The sequence below is a fragment of the Aulonocara stuartgranti genome (assembly GCF_965226115.1).
Source record: "Aulonocara stuartgranti genome assembly, chromosome: 10".
Taxonomy (NCBI): domain Eukaryota; kingdom Metazoa; phylum Chordata; class Actinopteri; order Cichliformes; family Cichlidae; genus Aulonocara; species Aulonocara stuartgranti.
The window spans coordinates 33,930,368-33,950,070 of NC_138946.1; the positions used below are offsets into that span (position 1 = coordinate 33,930,368).

General features: G+C 44.1%; 1 protein-coding gene across 10 annotated transcripts in view; it reads right to left on the reverse strand.

Moving 5' to 3' along the window:
• Nucleotides 1–437: 437 nt before the first annotated feature.
• LOC309715707 (vacuole membrane protein 1-like) overlaps nucleotides 438–19,703 on the reverse strand; it is a 51,221-nt gene continuing 31,955 nt past the window's right edge. For 9 of the 10 annotated variants that reach the window (XM_082549040.1, XM_082549038.1, XM_082549039.1 and 6 more), the window contains 3 exons: nucleotides 17,120–17,181; nucleotides 4,186–4,288; nucleotides 438–3,149 (listed from right to left, as the gene is read on the reverse strand). In XM_082549040.1, coding sequence (XP_082405166.1) covers nucleotides 3,006–3,149; nucleotides 4,186–4,288; nucleotides 17,120–17,181 — 309 coding nt within the window. In that variant the 3' untranslated portion in view covers nucleotides 438–3,005. Of the gene's footprint in view, nucleotides 3,150–4,185; nucleotides 4,289–14,396; nucleotides 16,692–17,119; nucleotides 17,182–19,703 lie in introns of those variants that run through there. The other variant, XM_082549042.1, reaches the window with a different exon arrangement.

A 19,703-nucleotide genomic window follows, 5' to 3' on the forward strand; every position in this document is an offset into this window, starting at 1 on the left:
TCATGTGACATTTCATAAATATTATTTATCACTTTAAAATCCTGCAGCTGTCTGTTCCAAAGCACAGGGTATAATGTATTTAGTATGCAGTATAGGGTTATGAGTGTTAATAATAATTTAAAACTGATGCAGTATTATTTTACTACTTCATGGAGAGGCTGTTCAGATTAAGTAGACTTCATTTGTGACGAGAGCCCAAACTCAGCAAAAGCTTAGCTTGGAATCTGAAATGGAGATGATGTCAGTGTAGAGGGCAAATCAGTAATGTGATAACAGTTTGGATCTGAAACATCAGACGTGGAAATCGGAGTTGTGATGGACTCTGTATCCTCCCAGTCCCAGTTTCTTGGCTGACACGTGAGATTCTTCGGAGGCCTGAAGGTAAACGCCAACCTGGGCAGTCGAGACTTATCGAATAATGAACCGAATACAAATCCTCCTTTTAATAGACTTTATTTAGAAAAAGTAGAATAAAAAACAGTGTGTACACCTTTAAAAATAGCACAGGTACAGACATATTCAACAAGAAATACAGGCACTTCCACGTAGAAATATAAACAGCATTTCTAGACAAACATGCACACGCACACTGTATTTGCCAAAAGGGGGCTCCCTTATGGAACAGGACGTCCTGAATGTGCCAAGAAAAGCACTTTTTAAGCCAGCGAGCCATTCCAGCGTGATTTTGCTTCACCGGGAGTACGTTTGCAGCTTTTGCTCTATTCTCGAAAAAGACGAACCTAAAATAAAATGTGTCTGTGCAGCACAAGCATTCACTGGTCAAGCAATGATTTTCAGCTTTGTGTAATTACCGATGTGTGGCTGTTGGAAAAAACAAAACAAAAAAAACACCCCCTCAAAGAGCTGTTCCAATAAAATGCAGCTCGGCACAAAAGAAAAAGTACATATTGAGCAACAGAAGAAAGTTCTCAGTAAAACAGAACAGGGAAGTGTGAAAGGGAAGGAAAGCTGGGTAAGCACTGCATGTACCATACCTAGCACCGAGTGTCACAATATGATGTGTTGCAATAAGGTGTACGCTGTCTGGATTCTCTGGAAATTCAAGAGGAAAGAGCCAACTCACACAGACGTGCACATAGAAGTACATCGCTGACATCATTACGTGTGCATTTGCAAACATGTGAATTCACAGTTCCTCACACAGACCGACAGAAAAACCCTCACAGACGTCAGCACGGAGGAAATAAATAACAGACCCGTATCGCCGACGTTTCACAAGCGGTTGGGATAAAGGGAAGTGACATCGTGGCACACACCTCTAAATGGGAACTGATGCTAACTGAAACAATGACAATAACAGAAGGAGGACAAAACAGGATGCTGGTCAGATGAAAGAGCCCGAAATGTCAGACAGCCTACAGACTGTTGTCGCCTTGCAATCTTAACAGCCAACACCAGTCTGATAAGCTATCTGACAGGCCGAGAGTGTGACGGACATGCCTGAGACGTATGCATGTACAGAACGACAACAATGAAAGGGGGGGGAGAAAAAAAAGGAAAAGAGAAAGAGCCCTAATGCTACTTACCACGACAGGAGAAAGGAGATGTGAATGTTCTGACTGGAGCCGGTGCAGAGCGCAGGCTTCAGCTCGCTCAACAGTGCCCCTCTGTTTCGAATCTACTCGAGTGATTCGTCTCCTGGCTCCGTGACTCGGGCAGTGCAACGAGTTCATTCGAGGGTTCAGCTGAGGTAACGGCACAGACGCTTTTCACTGTGCACTTGAGGGTTTTTTTTTCCCCCGCTGCTTGTGCCTGCTCTAGCACCCGCTGTGCTCAGTCCAGCGTAGCACAACAGCGGTACAGAGAAGAAATAGCACATTTCACTGGCAATTACTGAAAAAAGGAAGATACCGCGGACACCGAGAGCCAACTGTCGTTATCCAGCGAGTAAAAAAAGAAAGAAAGAGAAAAATGTGATGGAAGTGCTTTTGCTTTAAGAGCTGCTCGCGTAATATCAAACACGAGCCTGGCGTCCTCGTGCGGGAGAAGAGGGCTTTAAAAAAGAAGACAAAGAAGAACATCTGACATCATAACAGAGATCGTCTCTAAGTGTGAGGGATCGGCGGCTATCGCTCCGACTCCCCGGCTGTGAGTGGAGCGCAGTCTGCTTTAATCCATAAAAGAAAAAAACTAAAAAGGAGAGCAACAAATGTGGCAGCCATGCCAACACGACCTACTATCTCCGTCTTGCTCTCAGTCTCACACACAGGCACGCGCACAGTTGTAGATCTGATTCAATATACGGCTGCATCTGGTAAAGTAGCCCCGGGCTGAGTCATGCGCTCTCTTCCTGGAAGCAGAACAATAAGGGCAGACAAAGGGACCAGCGGGTGATTCATGGCTGATTTATCATTTCTCTCCAAAAGTACTACAGAGCGCTTTACTGTACACACAAAAGAAGTAGTTGTCTAAAGCACCATTTACAACTGGAACCATCTATTAACATCTCTACTACAATTAACTTGGAGCTCAACAATATTTAGAAATAAGAAGAGTTACCATTGCCTGACACCGAGCTACAGTCCAGCATAAATACAGGATTCCTACGAGGCTGGCAGAGATACACAATAAGTCATTGTTTCTTAACCAAATAAAACAACAAACTCTGTGCTGGTTTTATAAGATACCATTGCAACGATGCTAGCTTATTCAGATTAGACAAATCCAGTGGAATAAACACCAGTGGAATAAACAGTGCAGCTTAAGGCCTACTGGGGAGAATTATCACGTGGAGCTCCTAAAAGCACCAACATTAATGCAGTTTCCACGCGCTCACATGCAGCCCAGCAAACACCTACCAAATGCAAAGCTTTTAAAAACAAGCAAATAGAAGTCCAAGTCGCTAATACCACAAGAGAGAAACCAGATGGGGCTCATATTTCCCTAAATACACAGCGGGGGATCAGCCAGGAGGAAGAGCAGATAGGAGGGAAGGAGTGGTAGCAGCCTGGAGGTGATGGACCGATTTGATCTCGAGCCAGCCTTCACTCCGCCTTGCTCTCCGAATACTTCTCCTGCCGTTTGCGCTTGGCGTAGCTCTGAGCCATGGAGTTGACAATGGAGCAGACAAAGAAGCATACCATGATGACCACAACCTTCTCAAAGAGCCACGACAGCCAGCTCTCCTCCTGCCAGGAACCACAGAGAGAACAGAAGAGAGAGGAGCTCTGTCAGTAAGCTCCAGAACAAGCCCCTCTTTGCCCCACACACTGCTCTCCCTTCTGCTCCTGATGCTGTAGGCTAGGTGGGGATCCAGCTCCATGTGCAGGACAGATAGAGATCGGGGGTAATAAAACACGCGGCAGCCCCCACCGTCCTCCCTCTTAACGCCCCCGCTGACCCCAGCCTGCAGCCTGCCTCCACCAAGCTAAATTGCCTCGTTTCTACCCTGTAACTGCTGAAGGCTCAAGTTACAAGAAAAAAGGAACATTGTTCTAGAAATGCCTTAATCTGTCCTTGTGCAACTCAACGTCGATCCTTTCCTCCTCCTTCCTAGAATTCAAAGGAAAAATATTTTCACTCAATCACTTGAATCACACAGAACGGGAGAAAAGTGGGAAATAAAGAGCCGGAGGAACAAAGTTTTCAAAGACAAATAAGCTACAACTGGCTCTTTTTTCCCCCAGATGGGGGTTTTGATGGATTGTCACTAGCAGAGGGGGTGGGCGCCCCGCTCCACAGTCAGTGCCGGGTTCAGGCGGGGCACTGAGTGCAAGTGTTTGTGTGTGACACATAGGGGAGGGACCACGCTCGGACGCACTCTCCCAATTGGTAAGATCGAGCATGAGTCAGCAGTGCTACAGTAGTACACTTCAATACAGCAAGTGAAGCCAGACCCCAAACTGGCCCCTCTCCCCCCTCTTTCTCCTCCCTGAACTCAAGCCCGCCCAGCCCGCCCTAAGCTACTTTGTCATTCTAGCCCTAAACAGGCCCGTGTCATTTCTACAGATTACAATGCACACACAACTTTGGATTATGAAATAATGATTTTTTAAACGAATAAAAAGTCAAGTAAAACAGGTGCGCACATTAGAGAAAATGGGTTAGGCATAAGTGGAGGGAAAGGGAACAAAAAAGGTTGGAGAAAGTGGGGTGCGTTCCACTTTTTGTTAGGCTGCAAACATGAATGAATAGAAGCTGGGCACTGAGGCCCCTTGTACTTACAGCTGGGATCCCCTCTCCAGTGAGATGGTGCAGCTTGGCCTTCTGGGCCTCCAAGTACTCCCTGAAGGGCTTCTGCAGTGCCGCACCCAGCAGTGGAACAGATCTGTTTCCACCAACAGGGGTGTGGGGGTTGGTGGTGTTGGTGGAGGAGGAGGAGGAAAAAGAGTGGGGGGAGGGGGGTGTAGAGAGAGAAAGACAGAGGTAGAGGGTGGAGGGGGGATGCATTGGGGAAAGAACAGGGAGGGGGTGGGGTTGCGGGGCACAAATCACATCACATCATTGTTACTCACCAGCCCAAGGGCAGCAACAAAGGGAGGCACGCTGTCCTGTCTCCTGTACAGTGTCGGCCTCGCCTGCTTCCTCTCTCCGAGAAGAGAGAAAGACGGAGAGCAGCGAGTGCGATCCCTTCATTGCTCATCCCCCCCCCCACACAGAGAAAAACAGACTACCACAGCTGTAAAAATAAAATAAAAACCCCAAAAAACAGCAGCACTCGGAAACAAACTGAAAATTTTAAAAATCAAAACAAAAGGAAAAAAACAGATTAAAACAGCTGAAGTAAAGTTGGCCGGCTCGCAGTCGGCAGCTGCGGCAGCAGTAGTCACCCACATTCTCCCACTCCGCTGTCTCTCTCCTCACACACACACTTCCCCTCCTCTCGCTCTCACACACACACATCGGTGAACTCGTTCAACTCCCCTGCAGTGCCTCCTCTGCCGCTGCAGCGAGGAGAAATGAATGACTTCTCAGAACTCTCACATTTATCGCAGGCGGTTCCTGTAAGAACTGGTTTCAGCCAATTAATGAGGAAGTGAGTCGTACCCACGCTGTGTCATCACTGGCTGAGACCTGGGGGATGGCCCACAGGGGGAGGGAACTCCAGTAAGACGGCCCATATTAGGAAAACCCTTTACAAGGTTTAGCCACCAACTACAAGATACTACTGAACCCCCTTCCCTCTCTCTTTGTCACACACACACACACACACACACACACACACACACACACACACACACACACACACACACGAAAAGAAAAAAAAGACGTGAGAGGCTGCAGAGAATGCCCTAGAATAGCAAATCAGTGGCCCATCCCTTGGCTGGAGTTAGTGATTAATCACTGAACAAATACATACTAAAGACCTTTACTTCTTCTGTTTTGTAGCTACACATCGTCAGCTACATCCTCTGAGCTTTCGTTTCAAAGCATTCCCTCTGCTCCACTTCTGTCTTTTGTTCGTACTGGGAAGGCATCTTCAAAGCTCAGAGACCCATCAAAGATTTTCAGACAGGTTTGCGTGGGCAGTCATGTCACATACGGTTGAGTTTATCGCTGATAACTTTCTCTGAAGGAGGTCATTTCCGTCCCTCCCTACCTCCACGCACGTACAAACGCACACAATCTACACACACCTATCTGCTATCTGAGGGTGAGAAAAAAAGAGAAAAGATTGTGTTAAATGATTGAGTTAACAACGAGGAAGCCTTTTAGTAATGATTAACTTTATAACGGGTAATGGATATCCTACACGTGAATGGTTACAAAGCAGACAGGAAGTCTAACAGATGGATCACGCTTTAAATTACACAACAGAAAATGCAAAGGACACACACTATCAAAAATCTTTTTGGAGGGAAACAAAGCCTCTGCTATTCCCATCCCCCATGTCACAAAATTCCTCTTACATTCTCACTCTCTCTCACTCACACACACACACACACACACACACACACAATCTTACCAAACTTATTTAAAATATAAAACCTGGTTGAGACGCTGAATCTGAGCACAACAACTAGAAAACACAGGAGTTAAAAGCAAATAAAAGTAAACACGCAAGAACAAAGAAGGAAAGAAACAGTTTTCAGAAATGGCGGGCGAATCATCTCCTACACGATGAGCAACACTGAGTCATGAGCCAGGGCAAATCCACCAACAAAGAAGCTCAAAGCTTCAGTCTAAAACAAGAATTTAATGCCAGAGTGAGGACGCTCTCTTCGTCTTCCCATTAAATATCAAGTGACTTTGTGTTTTTTGGGGAATATATTTTCACTTTCCGACACAAGGTGCTGAGAAATTGTTGGATTTAAGAATTCCTACTGTAAGTGTGTTTGTAATTTACCTGTGAGTGTGTGTGAGTGTGTGCAACAAGTGTAGAAGATTAATGACCTTCTGATACCTAAAATAAATGAAAGATTTGTGTCACCTGTGCATGAATTATATACATGTTAGCCAAAGTTGTGAAAGTTGCATTTAGAGATGTTTAAATGAGTTAAATTGGCGAAAAACAGCAAAAGGATTAAATGTGGCAAAGAATGAGCCTGAACAAACTTTAGCAGCAGCTTTGCTGAAATTCTGCGAGCAGTGAAGAGTAAAAGAAAACTCAGAAGCACTGAGGCCTCGAACAATGAGCAAATAATGTAATTAAAAAAAAAACAACTACCTAATACACTTTTTTATGAGTCTCAGTTTTACATTAAAAGCTCCTGTCAATTTATTATATCGAGTAGAAAATGCTCATTAAAACTGTTGGCCATGTCTACATTTTCTGGTCACCTTTATTTAGTAAAAATATTAGTAAAACTGCATGTCAGCAATAATTCAGCTCATTAAACTATAAAATACCTCAAGTTGTTGTATTTTATTCAAATAATCAGCTTTAACATGTGAACAATAAAATGACAGATTTGTCCATCAGCTTGTCATCATGTAATCATCTGTGTGTTCACGTTCAGAGACATCGAACAGCAGTGACACGTTTATAAAACGAACAAAACAAAAATGAAACAGAAGACGGCACTTTTGTTACTTTATTCTTCTAAAGAAAAATTGTGTATTATTAAGTCCTAAAATGTAGGTGCTTTTTCAATCATAGAAGGCTCCATGCATGAACACCAGCAACAATAATTAGAATTAAATTGTTTCCCTTCAAAAAAATAAAAAATAAAGGCTTTCAGTAATTTGGGCTTTAAATGTAAAGTTTGTTTTGTGTGTTATGTGGATATATTCACACAGCAGCTGCTGTTCATACACCAGCACAAATGAAGGCAGAGTATTCTTATATCTAAATCATCAGCTTATTAACAATCCGCATCAAACAGTTTCCATTTAGTCAACTGAGTAAATACATCCTTTCATAAGTTATTATAATACAGCAGTAAATACTAAATATGTAAAAGAATTAAATTCATTTATTATCATCTGTGTTGTGAACTTTTGACAATAAGAGGCGCAGCAGGAGGAATGCATGAAAGCTCCACTGTACAATATTTTATTCATCAGCTGAAAGAAAATCCACATTTGGAAATGTCCTGCATGCGATCAGAGTTCAAGACTTAAATGTTTGGAGCTCTTATATGATACGAGTTTAAACAAAACTATTACTTTGCTGCCTTTATTTCAAGAATGCTTTTAATCAAGCTGTGCACAAGCTGATCAGTATTTCTGACCGTGAAGAGCTCGTCCAGAGATACAGGAGAAACCAGGGCACCGCCATCCTCTCACAAAACCACTAAACCAAATCACTTTTTCCATTTTTCCAAATACTTGTGAGTGCGGTCACACTGTGCATCTGTGTAAAATAAACACATGGACAAAAGGCAAAACACTGACAATCAGAGTGTTTGGTAAAATCCAACAGTGCTGCCCTTTACAAACTCAGTTTTAGGTTAGAACATCAAACACCAGTCGAGGTACCAATTTCATTCTGGGGGAAAAGCCACTGCCATCACCGTCCACACACACTTCTTCATCTGTTTCAATTATTTAAAAATTCAATGACTTAAAAAGAACATTTTTATAATTCTGCTGAAGCAGGTAAAAATTATATTAATGCTAAATGTTAGAAAAATAATGGAGAGTAAAAGAAAACAGAATAACGTTTTCTGTCTCTGAAGTGCATCAAGAAAATCTTTATTTAATCCTCACACCTGGAAAAACGAAGGAATGTGGGTGACGCACAAAACTTGTTTGCTGGATTACATGAACACTGAAATTATTCACCGCATCAAATATGCAAATTTAACAAAAAACCACATGTGTGCTCAACTTGTCATCACTTTCAGTTGCACTAAACCTGTAACAACCTGCGACGTGTCTGTTCTTTAACTGTGAACAAGGTGCAGCCTGATCAATAATCAGGAAAGAAAGGATGGGGGGGAAAGAGGCTCTGAGAAAACAAGGAAACCCCCACGTCTCTCAAGCTTCCTGCAGCCGATTCATTCTGCTGGGTTCATTTTAGCAGCCCAATCTCAGCCTCTTTTAAATTGTCTTTAATAAACTATCATTTACTCCTTCTGTTCAAAGAGCAATATGTTCTAATGCTGCAAAGGGAAAAGAGACAAAAACAGACAAAAGAAAGAGAAACAACCCCCCCTCCCCACACCCACATTCCACTGGCAGTGAGTCACAGGTGACCTTTGACATGTATGCCCCTTCCATAGGCCGCCACCTCCAAAGGCAGTTGAACACAGATCCTCTTAAAATGTACAATTTGTGTTCTTAATGCTAATTTAATTCCAAGCACACACACAATGACAAGCAGGCACACACGTGCCCGGCGTCCAGGAAGAGGAAGATAGAGAACAAGGGCTCACATGACAGCCAAACCCTGGCCAGGTCCAACGGGTTACAACACCAGCACAACAACTGGCTTAGGCAATCGCTGGTGTTACCCAATGCTGCACAGGGCCACAGTTCACACCTAACATAACAGCGCCGACGCTGCGAGAAGCACAGCGTGGATAGGTGGTGCGCTAACCTGAGGCACTCTGACCTCTTCGTCTCTCTTCGAAACACTGACACTGCAAATTTCTCGTTAAATCGGCTTTCGTGGCTTACACGCCTCAATAAATTGCTACTGTTCCAACTGAACTTTATTAAGTGTTGGAATAACGGAATTAGGGGAGGAGTGCGATTCATTTAATAGTCGGGAAAATTTCGATTCACGTGCAAATGTTGTAAGGTAATCTGTGTGTGCCTGTGGGTGCGTGTCTATTCCTCCTCCAGTTCGACCGGGCTTTTTCCCAATGACTTCACCACTAAAGCATGGAGCCCACTCCTGGACGGAGATCCCCCTGCCCAGGGTGTTTATCACATCCCTGCTCTGCAGCCATCTGTGGCAGCCAGCACACATACATACACCTACATATACAGAAGCATAGATTCGTGTTCTCCTCTCCGCAGAGCTGCCAGGAAATTAGGGGGACCAGTTATAGCTTTCTATTATTCCTCCCACATGAAACACTGCTGTAGTCCCTGTGACCACCCACCCACCCCAGGTTCAGGTCAGCGTGCCTACACAAACTCTCTTGGTGTTGGGGATGTATGGAGTTGCTGGGGCACCAGGTAACCAGGCCTGGACCGCGGGGTTATTCAGTGAGTCAGACTTGACTGAGACGCATCCAGACAAGTCAAACTGTTCAGGCTACAGCAGCAGATGCATGAGAAGATGAGAGATGTAGGTGTCTCCATCTAACCTGTGATGTCAGGCTTGTGGGGACGGTTGTGTAGCGGGATCTATAATGACATTATTTCCTATGAGACGACACCTAGCTCTTACAAGTGAGTTACAAATGGGAAACTCTGTTTAAGAAAACCCTCAAAAATACCAGAGTGGGGAAATGAATCTGTCACACCGCGCTAGGTTTACGTGAAGAACAGAAACTCTCCAAGGTCACATATTTATGAGACAATCATCAGTCAAAGCAGCTCATCAGTCGCTGAGTAGCAAGGTATATGTGTGTACAGTACACTGGGGAACTATACAGTGCCTCTGTGGTGTGTCATATATGTGAAATGCTAGTAGTTTGTAACCACACAGGTTAGTAGCTACCTGCTAAAAGCCACAGGATGCTATATAGCTTCCGCTTCAAAACTATACGTTGCGAGAGTGAAAGTTTTAGCAAATGAGATGTATTGTTGTCATCCAGGTAAGGAAATCCCAAAAGTTTGAGAAGATGGAGTGTTTTTGTAACAATGTTTCATTTCATTTATTTATAAAGTACATTTAATAACAACAGAGAACTAAACAATAACTTTAGCAACATCAAACAGGTAAGAAAATTCAAATAAAAAGTTGGTAACTCTCGTACGGTATAGAAAGGGAAAAACGTGGAGAGGTAGATCGCTCCACATTTTCGGCGCCACAACCGCAAATGTCCGATCCCCTCTATGAACCACTCTAGACGTGTTAGTTAAGGAGCCAATGATGTTTGTACAAGACAAACGACATCACCAGCAAAACAGGAAAAAGCACCGTGAAAGCATCCAGATCATTATTTTCTGACGATGCGCCCTCGAGGTTGTGGTCAGAGACGGAAAGTGAAGCTCTTATGAACGTTTGCCACGCTTTTCTATTCTTGAACAAACACACGCACACTACATTAACGTTGAATGTGACTGTAATTTAGTCCTCAGATTTGCAAAAATGACACTGTACAAGTGCATTTTTGGTATACTTGAAATTTGATTGTACATATTTATTTGTGTTGTCACATTTAAAATGAGTCGTTTCCCTGGTTTTCAGTCTGAGGTCTTAAAAACACCCAAACCTGGACAATAAAGCTATTTTTCACAGCGGTGATCGTTCAGATAGAACTATCAGAAACAACCCTCTGCAGTCTGTCCTCCCATTACTTAGGCTGATGTGAGATGATGCGTCTGTTTTGACTGAGGTGTGACGGATGAGCGGCTGGGAGTACGAGGGTCCTGGACGTCTGCTCAGCTGGCCTCTGACTCAGGTCCTGTCTGGCATGACTCCTTTCACAGACACATCCTCATGACATGACATGGTGAAATTACAGCACACATTAAAATGTTTACAGGATTTACAAAACAATACACTTCCCAGTAGACGATGCTGATTAAGAGCTGGAGGTCACGTTGTGTTCCCCTGATAAATGAGCCGCTCTAAAAGTGAATCAATGGCGTACTGTTTCCTAAAACAACATGCGGGCCACTTGCCACCCTGATGAATACATTAGTAATAGTAGGGATGATTTGGTGAGTGTGGAGCATGTGCGGTGAACGACTCGGCATTAAAAGAATCAGCCGAACGGAGCAGGAAGTCCTGCCACACACACACATGATGCCTCAGAGGCTCATAATATGACACCAGACCTGCAGCACATATGACCTCTCCCCACACACACACACACACACACACACACACACACACACACACACACACTAAGCAATGCTATATTTCCATTCAGATCAGATCTTTGGAGTACCTCAGTGTGCCATTAATGGCAAAAACCGGCCTGCAGGACCTACAGTCTTGAGCGACAGATTATTATTTTACATGGCTGTACTAAGACCTTTGGACTTCTCTGCTCCTGCCGCTGTTTCCCTGTCAGGTGCAAATCTGGGTAATCAGAAGTGAAGATTAAAAAAATAAATTAAAAAAAGTACACTCTGCTGAGCCACACATTAAATTTAATGATGGCGTATAAAAGGACAGTTGCCACCACACCACCGCTCAGTCTCGCTGTCTCGCCCCGGCTGATCGCATCATGAATGCGTTTGGGTGAATAGGCCTGGCAGTGGAAAGACTGATCAATGCCATCTTTGTCAGTACAGTTCTCAGGTGACCAACAGAGCCAGTGACTCATAGTATAGAAAATACTCCCTTCCTGCACTTTGGGTTAACAGGAAGACTTTGCTCATATGCTCAATAAGGGCTATTTATAGGTGCAGTGAGGTGAGATGACAGTTCACCATTTTCTACACGTTCAAGGTCCAAAACATCACAGCAAAACATGCAGTTCAATGCGCTCTTCTTTCTAAAATTGCAAGAAATCTCACTGCCACAATTGGATACCTTCTGCTTCAATCAGACTAATGCGGTGCCAGATGATTCAATCCCTTCCTGCCTGCGAGTGCACCATAGCTACCTTTACGCCAGACACCCCGTCATTCAGTACGAAACCACACAAACCTAGTTTCTATATGAACGAGGCGCGAGTGTTCAACGCAAGTGAAATTCAGTGGAAACAAGCAGTAACAGACCTTAAACACCAGAAGTTGAGTATGTGTGCATAAATAACTGCCCTTCTGTGAACACCCAGAATAGTTTGATTTGCATGGTTCTCAGTAACTTCTCCAGCAGCCACAGCTTGGTTGTTTTATAGTTAACGTCCACGGGAAGCTGCGCTGACCCTGCACTCAAGAGGAAACTGAATCTAAACGGTTCCTCACAAGCGACTGAGTCTCACTTCCATCACTTTGCCATTTTCAAATACGCGGCGTTGGTCGTGTTTGCTTAGAAGGATTTTTTTTGTCACAAAACAAAAAGTAAATGCTGAAAATAATCTGAGACATAATCCAGCTGAGTTTACCGACTCATTGTTATTCCACCAAGAGTACCTAATACATTACAATCGTAGCACAACACTGCATGTAAATGCAAAGCCCAACTTGAAATGCTCCTCTATGATTCAACGAGTGGTTCCCACTATCACCCACCGGCCTGCTCTGACCTGTGCCTCCTCCTCCCGAGCAGGGCTGCATGCTGGGATCTCCCAATGCCTTATGCAGCAGAAACAGCCATGTGGAGGCCCATTGTGCTGGTAATCGACTCATGTCTTAGAGATGGACTCGCATGGAAATAGGTGCATTCTTATGAAGACGTGCTGGGGTTCCCCGTGGCCTCAGCACACCGGTTTCTACAGCACAACCTATTCAGGTCTCGACTCCTCTCTGCATGTCAATGGTTTTCTCTCAGAGTCTGACAAAGACTACCCTTCCCTTCATCCATGGCTATGAAGGAATTGTCGAGCTCCATACAAAACAACCTACTGCTGACTTTGTGAAGAACAGGGTGTGAAGTCAGAAGATGAGATAATATGAAACAAATTTCTCATCTGGCGTTTAGAGAAAGTTCATCCAGTTCCACCACAGGGACCAGTGACAAGCATAAACACAACTGGATCGCTGCAGTTTGTCTTCCAATTAGAGAAAGCGTCTTTTACGTCCTGTCCAGTTATCGGTTACAAATTGTTGATGAAGAAATGGCACGAATCAGAGTAAACTGTTCACCGAACACTTACAAAAGATCAACGAGAGGATGGAAAACTTGGATTCAAACACAGGAAAGCTCCCTGTTCCACTGCCACATGTGCTGGGTGATTTTGAGCTGCTGCTGAGATAAGAGAACGGAGAAAAGGAGGAACAGACACAGAGTCCAGGTGTTACACGAAGCCTAGAATCAGGGTGTTTCCCACTCTGTCAGAAAGTCACTTCTAGCAAGTTTAAAACAAACAAACAAAAAACTCCTGAATTAGGAAAATTTTGACATCAGAAAATCTGCAAAAAATGTGCAAGGATGTGAAAAATGAGCCTTTTAATTAAGAACAGGAGCACTATGTACTTAACGTGAGTCTGCAGAATTTCCTCCTGACCTAAACGACTGTCCACACGGCTCATCGTGCAGAGCAGACATCTGAACATTAGTCACAGGATGAAAGAAACCTAGCAAGTCTGATCAGGCCCTCAGCCTGTCTGACCTGGTTATCTGCTTCTTTTATCAGCCCTGAAGGCATCTGAGGAGGGTTTTATTCTGACTCTGTTGCACTTCAAAGCAAAACTATCTTCATCATTACCCTGCTGCTACTGACAGAAACCTGTGGATGTAGCCTTGAATGCTCGGCTCAGCAGGATAAGAGTGAAAACTATCTGCCAGAAAACTGTTTCAACAATAATGAAGGAGTAATAGACCAGGTTTGACCTGTCTGACCTTTTCCCCAAACAGCAGTTAGAGAAACGGCTGAAAAAGAAAGAAATTCACTGAATAGTTGAAATGAAAAATTATTTTTCCAACAAACGTAAATACTCAAAAGGAACAGCAGAAAAGCAAACGTGTAATGGCATTTTAATCATTTATATTTTGTGCACATTCTTAAAAATAAATAAATAGATAGACAAATAAATAAATAAATAGATAAATAAATAAATAAATAGATAAATAAATAAATAGACAACTGTACTTTATTTGTACTTAATTGTATTTTTGTATTTCCTTCATATATCTGTACCTGAGCTGAGGTGACGCAAAAATTTCCCCGTTGTGGGATCAATAAAGTCTTATCTTATCTTACAAATAAATAAATAAATAAATAAATAAATAAATAGACAAATAAATAAATAAATAAATAAATAAATAAATAAATAGACAAATAAATAAATAAATAAATAAATAAATAGACAAATAAATAAATAAATAAAGGCACATTTTATTTCTAGCCGGTAGATAAACGAAGGAAAAACTGAAGTTGGTCATTTTTTGGTTGAGAGGTAATAAAAATTCCTGTTGACAGTTTTAGAGCCTCGTGATCCTCTTATGAAACTGAATTTCAGTCAATGAATTTCAACACTTTCCATTTGTCATTCACAGAAAAACGACTTCCCTGTTTTAAACTGATCGCAGACGACCGAAAACTAAAACATCTTTAAAAAGAAGCTCATTCAAAACTCGATTATGACGGTCAGCAGAGAGCACGCCAAAACTCTCGTCTTCAAACACATTTTACAAACAAAAAGAGGTACACACACACACACACACACACACACACACACACACACACACACACACACACTTTTGTTCTTATCACCAAAAATGCACATTTTGACTATTGTGAAACTAGAGGCTTTTTCGCACTGCAGTAAATGTTTCAGGGAATTCACCTGGTTCATTGTTATTTTAATAACAGCCATGCTCGGATTCACCGGCACTGAAAAATGTTCCACTCTGTCAGAAAGCTAAATACTGGAATTGAACCTTTATCAACTTCAGTATAAATCCAAAAGAAGAGGTCAAATAAAAACACTCTGATACGTGGCAATAAAATCAGTTTACCAGGTGTAAAAATAAAATAAGTGACGTGTACAAAAAGGCTTGAGGTGCTGCACCCAGAGAGACTGCAGCCACTGATTCTGCGTCGTCTGTGTGCACATGCCAGCGAGCTCACCTAGAGCAGGAAATGACTTGTATTGTATTATGTCATGTGAGGATGAAATCACTAGAGCCAAAGTCCAACGGTCATTCACCCACTAAGGCTGGCACCGGAGTCAAACCAAAACAAAGACACATATTAAGAATCCAAAATCACGACGCGAACGACGGCGAACCCCACGTCCAGAGTGCGTTTCACTGAAAGTATTTTGGGGACGTGGCTGTCAATCAACTTTTGAAGTCTGATCATGTCAAGTCAGAATTTCACTGTTTACATGAACAGAAAAGAAATGTAAGAAATCAGCTTTCAGAGCAACAGGTCAGCTTTGAAAGATTCAATATTAGCAGGGGGAGGAAATTTTGGAGAATAGAATAGAATAGAATAGAATGCTATTATTGTCACTATACAGTTGTACAATGAGATACAGAGCATCTCCAAAGCAGTGCAAATAATATATAAAAGGTCCAAATAAAAAAAATAAATATGTAAATAGTGTTATGTAGGAGCTCAGGTCTGTCTGCCGACCACCAGATACTGAACGCGACACGTGGAGTAGTGTGACTTTGTTTTGTTTTGAGAAAAAGGGCATCCAGAGGATAAATGGTTGAGTTTGTGTGAGTGTGTGCACACCGTGCAAGCGCACAGCAGGTGGGGGCAACTGCAGATTTGGTGCGTGGAAAGATGCACAGTTATTTGAAAGCACCTCCACAGTTAACGTGGCAGAGCGCTGGTGCAGAAAGGGTTCAATTGGAAACGCTGTCACCCATTCATAAGGTGACGTGTGACTGAGAGCGAGAGCAGCATCGAGAATCAGAGGTGAGGATAGAAAGGGCTCGGCGAGGAAGGAAGCCGACGGTTGACAAGTTGTAATGAGTGAAACTTCCTTTAGAGAAGAAGCGAGTCAGACTGAAACCGGTCAGGAACCAATGATCTGCTGCCTTCAGTCTGCAGTTCAATGAACAGTGACTGCTAGCAGCCACATGTCTTTCACAATTCACGCTACAAATTACACACACACACACACACACACACACACACACACACACACACACACTTAATTAGTCTGTATAAAAACTAAAAACACAGTGAAAAAACACTTTGACTGCAGACGTCCAGGCTCACAGCAGACACACAGTAAATGTACAAAACAACAATAAGAGTGAGGAAGAGAGCTGATGCAACCTGACCTCCTCCTTTCAGCATGTGTGTGAGTGCACCTACGGGTGTGTGCGTGTAATATAAATGGCACTCCCACCAGCAGGTGTGTCGGTTTCCAGCTGCAAGCCCCCGTATCGCTACAAGGACACCCATCACGGCCCCCGCCAGCACCCACTCCCAACTCAAGGATCTTTCAGCTTCATCGTGGCCTTAATTTCAAGAAGCCCGTATTTACTGTGTGGTTCATTTTTACAGGATGTCCACTGCACAGATAAAACCTGTCTCTCCAACCTCCTCCAGAAACTCAGCATTTCCTCCACACAGGGTTGCAGGTCAATCAACCCCTGGCACCGTCAGCTCGCACATGAAAGGCCTCCTCGTACCAGCAGCAGCTCTCTATGATCACGCAGACACACGGGAAGCAAAACATGTGATAAACCAGGGACGAGGTTTCTGCCATAGTCAAGAGCTCATTGTGAAGCAGTCAGAACATGTTCATGCTCATAGTCATCATCCAGTGGAAAAATCCAGGCCCTTAATCAGCACACAGACTGTCAGAGCAGAGCGAGGAGTGAGGGGCGAGGGGGTGAGGAGCGAGTCCCTCAGAGCCACTGTACACAGCGTCTGTCAGGACCTCCGAGAGCAGGAGGCCCACTTGACACAGTGGGGCCTAAATGCCCCATCGCCACCCAAAAAGTCCCTCATTCATCACGCTCTGCATTCACTCTTTGGTGCGTAGTAGTACTTTTGGTGACCAAACAGCCGCGCACACACACACACACACACACACACACACACACACACACCCGGTGAGGGTTACTCACCCGATTAGGGAGACCATCTGCTCCACTATGTGCTTACTGAAGGTGATGATCACAAACAGTTTCTGTATGACAAAGAAGCACACGGAGGAAGAACACGTTAGTCGTTGAAGCGTGAGGTCAGCAATAAAGCAGTAAAACATTATAGTTTGACCGGTGATCCTTTAATACCTCCTTTCTCACACAAACACTCACTACTCAGTTTCCCCAGTCATGTGTGTCACACAACCAAAAAGGTTTGGTGTGAAAGCAGAAACAAAGGGCAAGAAATCAGAGCCCGCGACACACGTCAGCGTATCACCTCGCTGCGTTAGAACAGCCGGTGTGTAACGTGCACACTGACAGAGACATGGAGAATCAGATGTGTCATGGCTCCACAGGGGCCTGCATCCGGCTCCTGTCCAGGTCCTGCTTAGTCACCAGCACAGAGGCGACAAACAGGCGACTGCCGGTCATTCCAGCTTTGGTGCTGGTGGGAGGGGCATGCAGACAATAATTGACCACTAATTTTTCAAGGTCCTTCAGTTATTGTCTGTTAGTGTGTTCTTCTAAAAGCGCATGTGTTTGTTTGATCCACGAACCTCTCGCCTGCCTTCACCATGAGGAAGACTACAGCAGCCGAGCCGTCATTACAAACTCGTGTTGTGCAGCAAAGGATCGTTCAAACCCACAGAAACAGTTTGCAGAAGACGCTAAATATATACTGAAAATTATAGAGAAATACACCAGCATTTTCTATATCAGGGGCAAGAACAGCGCCGTCAATTTAAATAAGAACAATTTAAAAAACACAGTCACAATTTGCAGTGATGTAAAGTGTGCTGACCAACACAACACTTGGAAATCGCACTATTCACCTCCAACACCATTTGGAAAATATAAATGTGCTGACAAAACCACGGGAAATACACAAAGTGCAAACATTTGATAGGTGAATACAATTTTTTAAAAACGTGATCAGCTGAGCCGGCTGCACTTAGACTCAGTGCTCAGCTCGGAGCATCACAGGAGGAGAAACTGAACAAATGACAGGCTCGCAGATACAAACTGAAACTTTGTATCTGACACAAAACAAACAGCAAAAACTCAAAATCTTACCAAGTAAATTTGTCTCATTTCTCAGCTACAGAGTAACGTTTCACTCAGATATGTCCACTCGTGTTTTTTCCACACTGCCGCTTGGATCACTTGTTTCATTGGCAGATTTTTTTGACTAGAAATGAGACAAATAGACTTGGTAAGATCTGGAGTTTGTGACAGTTACAGAAATTATTTAACCTGAACTGAGGCGTTTGTGCCCCCACAGCTGACAGTTGATCTGTTCTCCCACACAAAGCATTGATGAGCGCACACACACACACACACACACACACACACACACACACAGGAAAGCTGAGTGACGTCTGCTCTCACACGCCTGAAACGCTGAACTCTGCCCGTTCCAGTGCAAATGAACCTTACAGGCACACAAACATGGGACAAGCAGCTCGTCTGATGGGAAGCAGCCATGTTTCACATACATGCATGTTCTGACAACTGTTTTCAGAATACTTTAATATTTGCCATGTGACCATCACAAACACACGTTCCTCCGCTGCGTCCCACAGCCACCGACGCTAACCTCTCACACCTGAAGCTCAATGAGCAGGAAGCAGAAATAAGACGCGAATGAAGAGAACACACCTGAGCACAGGTACAACCCCAGATTTTGAAGCGCGCACACACACACACACACACACACACACACACACGCACACACACGCACACACACGCGCACACACACACACGTACACACACACACACACACACACACACGCACACACGCACACACGCGCGCACACACACACACACACACACACACACACACACACACACACACACACGTACACACACACGCACACACACGCGCACACACACACACGTACACACACACACACACACACACACGCACACACGCGCGCGCACACACACACACACACACACACACACACACACACACACACACACACGCACACACACACACACACACACACACAGAGCCTTAAAATCCCCCTTTGTCACCTGCTCGGCCGTCTCGTAACACTTCTTGTTTTCTGCACAAAGATGTTAAACTCAGATCATTTGCATGAGAAACAAACTTTCAGAACAATTAAAGCGAGCAGCTCCAGGGGGGCCTGCAGAGGGGGGGTCCTTCTTTACGTGACACAGAGGGCCACACCTCTGTCAGCGGGGGGCCCCTGGGAGCCGGGTGTAATCTAGCACTCTGTGTGTGAGTGTTCCTGCCGTGCCCTCCTTTACCCCCCACAGATGTTTATCTGCTGGTGCTCACCGAGTCACACAGCTGCTGTGGAAATGCTTCCCGTGTTTTTAACCCGTCTGTGTCACAGTGAGCAAATTCCTGCGTTTGGTTAGAAAACAAGTCGATCCCCCGACGGTGATCGCAGACATGCCACAAATTCCTGGAAGCAAACTGAGGATTTTCCAGGATTAGAACAAGTATTTGGGAAGTCTCCTACCTACAGCTCCTTATTCAACAATGCAGGACGAAGCTGCTTCCCCCTATAGCTTTGGACCATCTACACACACT